General features: G+C 38.3%; 1 protein-coding gene across 1 annotated transcript; it reads left to right on the top strand.

The window, feature by feature from the left end:
- The first annotated feature begins 4,531 nt into the window (after positions 1–4,531).
- Positions 4,532–6,267, top strand: LOC117278773 (zinc finger BED domain-containing protein DAYSLEEPER-like). Its single transcript, XM_070178475.1, has 4 exons — positions 4,532–5,275; positions 5,361–5,438; positions 6,098–6,107; positions 6,198–6,267. Exons 1-4 carry the CDS (start codon positions 4,633–4,635, stop codon positions 6,265–6,267), a joined length of 801 nt encoding a protein of 266 aa, XP_070034576.1. The 5' UTR covers positions 4,532–4,632.
- The last annotated feature ends 2,062 nt before the right edge of the window (positions 6,268–8,329 follow it).

Below are 8,329 nucleotides of genomic sequence, written 5' to 3'. Positions count from 1 at the left end.
GTCAAAGCGCATAAAGGAGTCCAAAAAACATAATGACAATTACTTATGTGTGCCTCAGAACCCTCCTAGTGTAACGACCTGACCGATCGTTTTACTTTTTAGAACCCCGTTCCCCTTAATAAGACTCCCTGTATATGCTTCTACTATTTTATGTCTTGCGGGGATGGTTAGTTCGAGATTTGGAAGGGTTCGGGTTGAAATCGGAATACTTGGTTTCTTAAGTTGGCCTTAAAAGGCTAAGTTTGACTTCGGCCAACATTTTGAGTAAACGACCTTGGAATCGGGATTTGACAGTTCCAATAGGTTTGTATGGTGATTTTGGACTTGCGCGTATGCTCGGACCGGGTTGTGGATGACCCCAGAGCATTTCGGCACCTAATATTGAAAGTTTGTTCCTTGAAGGTTCTTGAAGTTCTTTAAATTTGGTTTAGAGTAGGCTTTGGTGATATCGAGGTCCGAATGGAATTCCAAGATCGGGGTTAGTTCCGTAATGCTATTTAAGACTTGCACGCAAAATTTAGTATCAATCCGAGCAGTGTAAGTACGTTTCGGCGTTTGGGAGTAAATTGAAAAACTTAAAGTTCATAATTTTGATCCAATTGGTTTGGGGTGTGATTATTAGTTTTAATGTCATTTTGGGCGTTACGAGAGTTCGAGCGGGTTCGTTTTATGATTTCAAACTTGTCTGTATGTTCGGGCGGGGCCTCGGGGGCCCAAGGTATCGATCGGACGAGGCTCGGACCAAGTTGAAACTTAGGAGCAATAGCTGAAGTTCCCAGCTGCTGGTGTAATCGCACCTGTGCTTGCAAGCCAGGAGCCGCAGAAGAGAGCAAGCCAAGGCTGCCTAGGATCAGCAGGACCGAGGAGTTTGGCACACCTGCGAACGCGCAGGTGCGATGACTCTGACCGCAGAAGCGGCTGTGTTCGCAGGTGCGAAAGAGTCGGCCGCAGGAGCGGTTGCGCAGGAGAGGCCCTGGCTCCGCAGGTGCGATGGGTGAGTGGCCAGGCCGGTTCCATAGAAGCGGACTTTTGACTGCAAAAGCGGTCCCGCAGAATCGAAAGTCCCTCCATAGGTGCGGAAACCGCTGAAGGGAGAATCCTTCATTTATTCCATTGTTGGGTGATTCTTAGAGCTCTTAGAGAGATGATTTTCATCTAACACCTTGAGGTAAGTAATTCCTACCAAATATGGGTCAAATACATAACTTATGGGTAAATTATAACATGTAAATTAGTGAAAAGCATGGGTTTAGGAGAAAAGCCTAGGTTTTTGATAAAAATGAGATTCAATCATGAAATTCGTTATGGAATCCAGTAAAAATCATATATTTGAGTTCATAAGGTTATGGGTAACAACTTTCTTAGAAAATTTCCGAAATCCGGGCAAGTGGTCCCGGGGGTGAATTTTAAGAATCTTACATTTAGGATTGGGTAACTTCTTTAATAATTGAGATACGAACTTTTGAGCATGTATTTATTAGTTTATATACTATTTGATTAGTTTATATATAACATGCACCCAATAAGTCTCTTTTCTAACCTTGTAAGAGGGAATTAACCCCATAGGTGAATTGAATTAAAATGTGCTTCTATTTGTAGGTGCTACGTACGCACGAGGTTACGAGAGTTTGTATGTAGCTACTAATTATGCAATTGTCTGGGTTGTCTATGACCCATATCATGCTATACTTACAATGTTTGTACCCTACTTGAAGTTGTGAATGGAACACTTGACTGTTATTGAGAATTTGTGTTTTTTTTAAAATATTTTTCTATTCGTGGAGCGGGCCGAATGCCTCGGTAGAAGATAGATGCATCTATGGTTCGTGCCGTTCGACCCTCTGCAGTACACAGTTTAAATATTATGTTGGATCGGGCCGTACGACCTCAGCATAATTTGCGCATGATAAATCTTTGGAACCAATTATAATTGATATTGCTTCTTTGGCTTGAGATATAAATTGTTAGATGATGGAAAACTAAATTTGGGACTTAATATTGGTGAAAGGATTATTTATTGTTTCCTGTTATTGGGCTTTCAGTATTCTTCTTGTAATCCATGCTTAATTAAAATTGTGACATATTATTGTTAGCCCATAGTAAGTGTCAAAGTCGATCCCTAATCACTACTTTTTCGATGTTAGACTGGATACTTACTGGGTAAATATTGTTTATGTACTCACGCTATACTTCTGCACTTAAATGTGCAGGATCTGAGGCAGTGCATCTGGATATCAGTCCAGCGCGCGCACTTGATTACCACTTCGAGGCTTCACGGTGAGCTGCCTTCTAAGCCCGTTTTGCAGCAGCTGGAGTCTTTTCTTTGATTATATTTTTTTCTGTCTATTTCACTTCGGACAATAGACTAGTATTCTTTTGTATATTCTACTAGATGCTCATATACTTGTGACACCAGGTCTTGGCACACACTAGTAGACTTGCGATTTTGGTTTTATTCTATGATTATGGTTGCGCACAGTTGCTTTCGTGTTATTTATTTTAGATCTGTTATTTCTCAAATTCTTTTATATTAAGGAAAGTTTAATTACTTGGAAAAGAATTTGTTAAAAAGAGGAAATCACGTGACTAGCTCACAGTTGGCTTGCCTAGCGGTGGCGTTAGGCGCCTTCACTACCTAATATGAAATTGGGTCGTGACACCTAGTAAGGTCCCTACCTCACCACAGTCCTTGCATCGCCTAGCCAGGCGCGAGCAGTAGCTCGTATTAACCCTTGCCCGCCCCACTCGCTTGCTACTGTCGGCTATTTTCACCACTTCAATAGAAAAGCCCTAAATTTCCAATTCCTCAAATCTCTCCGTTTCTTCCCAACGCATCGCCGGCAACTTCTCCGATGAGTTCCAACTTCCGATAATTCTCTCCTCTCTAGGCTTCAATTTCCTTTCACAATATTTTGGTTAGTTGAAACTTGGAAGCATTTTGAAATCCCAGTGGGCAAACCAAGAGATTGAAGGAAGCGTTTTCAAACAAAGCATTTTGAAATCCCAGCGTTTTGAACTCGGAATCTTAATACAATTATGCTGCACTTGAAGGAAGCCAACCTTCAACAGATTAACAGGTTCGTTCTTCTTCCTCGAGCCTTATAATTTCTCAAATTAAAGTTTGTTGAAAATTTAGAAAATAGTTCAGTTTTCACCTGAAAATAGTGTAAAAGTTAATGTTGGTGACTAACATTGAGCAAATTGATTTGCTTGCTTTGGTTTTGTGAAAATAGAACACCTACCAGGAGTATTTGAAGCTTAAAACAAGAGTGGAAGTGTTACAGCATCTCAAAGGTGAGAAAAACGCTGAGTAAGCCAAGATTAGATGTAATTTTTAACTCCAGAGTATTGCATTCTCTGTTACTTATTAATAAATTAATTTATATCGAGCCTAATTCCTACTGTTTACTTCATCTTTTGATAGAGATGTCGATGGAAGGTATTGCTAATTCTTGTGAACAAAGCTCTTCACTTACGCTAAAACGATCAAAAAGACAAATTTCCACTGTTTGGGATTCTTTTGTTAAGGTAACAGAGCCTAGTATTTCTAGTGATGGAAAGTTTAAAGTCCAATGCACGCTTTGTAAATAGACTACATATACGATCCTAAATTTGTAACATCAAATTCGAAGCGACATTTGTTGATAAAACATCCGTTGAATAATGCAAAAGAGGGTCAAAGTGAACCGATAGATCAGAAAGTTTATCGAGAAAAAATATCGTTAGCCATAGTCAGCATAACTATGCTTTAAGTTTTGTATTTCATAAAGGCATCAGGGACCTTCATTCATATTTAAATCCAGTAGCGAAGCACATATCAAAAAGTACAGCCAAGTCAGATATCTTGAATATGTATGCAAGCGAAAAAGAACTTCTAAAAAATGAGCTTGTCATTATTCCTAGTAGAGTGTGTTTAACATCACATATGTGGACTTCATTAGCATCTAATGGCTATATGTAGCGGCTCATTATGTGGATTTGAATTGGGTGCTTCAGAAGAGGGTGTTGATTTTTCGTCATATTCCTCCTCCACATTCGAGTGCGATTTTAGGTCCCTTATTGATTAACTTTCTTAAAGAATGGGGAATCGAAAAGAAAATCTTTACCCTTACTTTGGATAATGCTACTTGCAATAATGATGTAGTAAATAGTTTAAAGAATCATTTGTCTTTGATGCGTTCACTAATTTGTGACGGAAAATTTCTTCATGTTCGTTGTGGGAATCACATTTTGAACTCAATTGTGAAGACGGGCTTAGAGAAGGCTGATGTAGCTATTGCAAAAATTAGAGAAGGTGTTAAGCATATCAAGAATTCAGAAACAAGAATAATAAAATTTGTGGAGTGTCTTAGTAATCTTGGTCTACCATGTTCTAAGAAGCTACGTCAAGATATGCCTATTCGGTGGAACTCCACCTACCAAATGTTTGAAAGTGCTCTTCTTTATCGGCAAGCTTATATTCACTATAACTTGCTTGACGTTGATTTTAGACATGACCTTTCTGAAGATGAATAGAAAAGGGTTGAGATTATAGCTAAGTTGTTGAAGCCATTTTATGACATTACGACCTTGTTTTCTGTATGTAAATACCCCACGGCTAATTTGTATCTTCCTAACGTATGGAGAATTGAAATGTTATTGGAAGAACAAAAAAACAGTGGAGATTCAGTGATGAGTGAGATGGGCTCTTTGATGTTGGAAAAGTTTAAGAAATATTGGGAGTCATATAGTGTCATTTTATCTATAGCTATTGTCCTTGACACTCGATATAAATTGAAGTTTGTTAAGTTTTGCTTTTCAAAGCTTCATCCTGAGGAGATTGCTAATGAAAAAGTGAAGGCTATTGAAGATAACTTACAATTATTATTCAAAGAGTACTTGATACCTTCGACTACAACCTCGTTATCGGGGGATCAAGCTTGTAGTAGTGGTAGCAACGAAATGAGGGATGCATTTGATGAGTTTGATGAGTTTGAAAGTCAGTTGGAGTCAAGTACCGGTAAAACACAACTAGACTTGTATTTGGAGGAAGCTAATCTTGACCGTAAAACAAATCCGAATCTGGATGTACTTGGATATTGGAAGGATAACAGGCAAAGGTATCCAGAACTCTCATTAATGGCACGAGATATCTTGAGTGTTCCAATCACCACAGTAGCCTCTGAATCTGCATTTAGCATAGGTGGTCGTGTCATTGAAAAGTTTCAAAGTTCTATTCTTCCCGCAAATGCCGAGGCAAAGCTATGTACTAGAGATTGGATTTGTGGAAGAGAAGGTAAATTAATCTTCTCTAGACTGGTTTATTTCTTTTTTTGAAAAACTAATAAACTGTAATATTTTTTCTTTTTAAATTGTATAAGATCTTGATGATGGATCCGACTCTGATGAAGAAGATGAGATTGCTATTGATCTTCAACCTTATCTTGCGAAACTTAGAGGTAAGAGTGCCCTCTGTTGTTCTCTTTCTATTTTCTTGTACTTTTGGGATTCTATTGAACCAACTATTCTAATATTTATGATGTTCTGCTGCTAAGATTCATATCTTAGCAGTATATACTGATGCTTTTGGTGATTAATTTAATTATGATGCCATGATTGGTGAACGGAAGGGTCTATGCATCTCACACAAATGACTTGCTTGTACTTGTCTAATTGCATAACCATTCGGCCGACAACATATGATGCAGATTTCTATAGTTTGAGTGCAATATTTGTACTGTTTCGGGCATCAGTTCAGCAGGATTTGAGCAGCATTCTTAACAGTAAATTGAAGGGTCTACAAGCCAGTTTTAGAAGCTCATGCACTGTTGTTTTTGTCCAGAAAATCTAGGTACCAGCTGTGAGCGTTGCAGGATTTTTCTATAGCCTAAACTTCTGCATTGCTGCTGCCTAAAGCCTATCCTGTTTCTGCACAGTTTGAGCTGTTTTTTTCAACACTGTTTCTGCATTGTTTGGGCTGATTTTCTCCTCCTGTTATTTGCTCATATTCGCAAAATTGGACAGATTTGTCTAAGTACAGCTGATTTTCTGTATTTCGATGTATTTTGCTGGTGTATTTCATTATATTTTGCTGGTGCATTTCAATGTATATTGCCAGTGCATTCAATGTATTTTGTTATCTGGTTTAAAATGCACCATTCTTGATTCCTGCTGGTTGCAGTGATGTAAAAATATGATCTTTTTCCTCTTGGTTGCAGTGGTGTAAAAAAAAAGGAATTGCAGATGACAAAATGGATGAGGGAACGAGAAAATGAAGAGAATGGATAGAGAATTTGTTGATGAAGAACTAGTCAACCCCCTACTACTTGAATTGAAAATGAAGAGTTTTAGTGAATTTTTTATATTTTTTTATATTTAATCATAATACTCAGTTGAAAATATTAAAGTCACATGTTTTGATACTGTTAAACTTGCTATAAATATTACCTTATCAAAAATAAATTGCTATAAAAATATATGTACCATGTAGCTAGGAACTCATTACAGTATATTTTCGAAATGACAAAAAGATATCAATAGTGTCAGCATTAGTAGTTAGGCACTTTATTTGAAACTTCATATGAAGGAGGTAAATTTGCTTTGGTACAAACTTTTTGTATGATGAAAAAATTGACAGTAATACGAGATTATTTTTGTTTTTTAATAAGAATATGTTAATGCTTGAGTCAGCTCAAACTGTTCTCTTAGTTTAGATTTTGCAGTTCGGTTAAATTTTCTTCACCGAGAAAATACATTTTAATATGACAAAAACAGATTTTCTTATGTGTGAGTGCGCGTATATAAATTATTGAATTATATTGACATAAAACAATATTTAGCTTAGAGACATAGATGATCTCGAAATTGCTCTAAGTCACTGATTTGATATCAAAAAAATGTTCTTTTGTTGCTTGCAAGGGGCAGCAAATTCATATTAGAGCTTGAGGCAAATGTGAAGCCATGGATGGATAATATGGTTACTTATTTTATTCGCCGGTTAACTCGTTTATTATCCGTATTAAATATATATCGGGTCGGATAATTTATCCATTTTTCCATTATCCGTTTCGATCCGAACCATATCCGACCCGACCCGCCCGTTTACCACTCCTACCCATACCCCGCGTTGCCAGTCCAGTCACGCAAGGAGCCTCGCGAGGCCCAAATAAGCTATCTTTTTTTCTTTTCTCTTAAACACATGCCCACCCCCTTAAATCCCCGTATCAGTTGCCCCACGACCCAAACACACTGGCAAACCCTAACTTCCCATCTCTCTCTGTCTCTCTCTCTCACTCAAGGACCTCGCAACACCCCTTAATCACACACACAAAAATCACAACATTAGCTCTACATCACACACTCCCTCTTTAACATATACATGTATGAATTTCCTCTCTCTCTATCTCTCTCTATCTCTCCTCTATGTGGTTTTATTAGAAGTTTATGAACACATGCAACCCTTTTGAAAGTTGTAATGGTAAAATTGTGCATGCATGTCCCAACCCCATAGAAGTAGTATGCTTATTTCTTGAGGAGTGTTTACACTCAAATCCCAAGCCAGTTTGAGAGAGTGAGGCAAACCCTCACCCACACAAAAGCTTACCCGTAACTAGTGCGCACCAAATTATCGCTAAATTGTCTCAAAGGAAATTTTTGTCCCAATTGGAACCCGACTCTCTGGGATTGATACACTAGTGGTTTGTAAGCTTACCTATCATAAACTTTAAGTGTGGGGTGGCTTACCGGAGGCAGGGTAAGTGTTTCAGGTAGGGTACATATATTATCTTCCCATATGTGCTAGTTTTCTTGAGAATACACTCATGCTAGATTTAATGAGGTGAAGTCTGAGTAGCCTTGATTAACTTGCAAGTTATGTGCTAAATTCTTGAGAGTAGGGTCGTTAGGACCACTTTTTTCTTTGATTCATGGCCCTCTGAGTTGACTAACATAAACATGTACAGGTACAAAATATTACGTCCAAAGCCCAAGTGCACAACCTATGGAAAAAGGTAAGGGCATGGCCACATCCCCCACCACGAAAAAGATATCTTATGCACCGCCACCTAAGAAGAAGAATTGAGGAGAGGCTATATCTAGTAGTCAAGAAAAGGAATACGTTTGGTTGTGGTTATGGCAGCATCACGACCAAGGCCTAGGGGTGTGCACGAATATGGGATCAGAGCATACCCCCATTGGCCAAAAGGTAGTATAAGATTTATCGGCAAAAACACATGCATCCGGACTTAGAGGTGGGGGAGCACCGGTTGAAATCTAAGCATCAGTCTATTTGGTGATCTATCCATGATTTGGGTTTGAGATATGTATTCAAAAATCTGGGTTACATCAATGC

Source organism: Nicotiana tomentosiformis, chromosome 6, assembly GCF_000390325.3.
Source record: "Nicotiana tomentosiformis chromosome 6, ASM39032v3, whole genome shotgun sequence".
Lineage (NCBI taxonomy): Eukaryota > Viridiplantae > Streptophyta > Magnoliopsida > Solanales > Solanaceae > Nicotiana > Nicotiana tomentosiformis.
The sequence above is the reverse complement of the archived record's forward strand: the minus strand, read 5'-3'. Positions and strand labels throughout refer to the sequence as shown.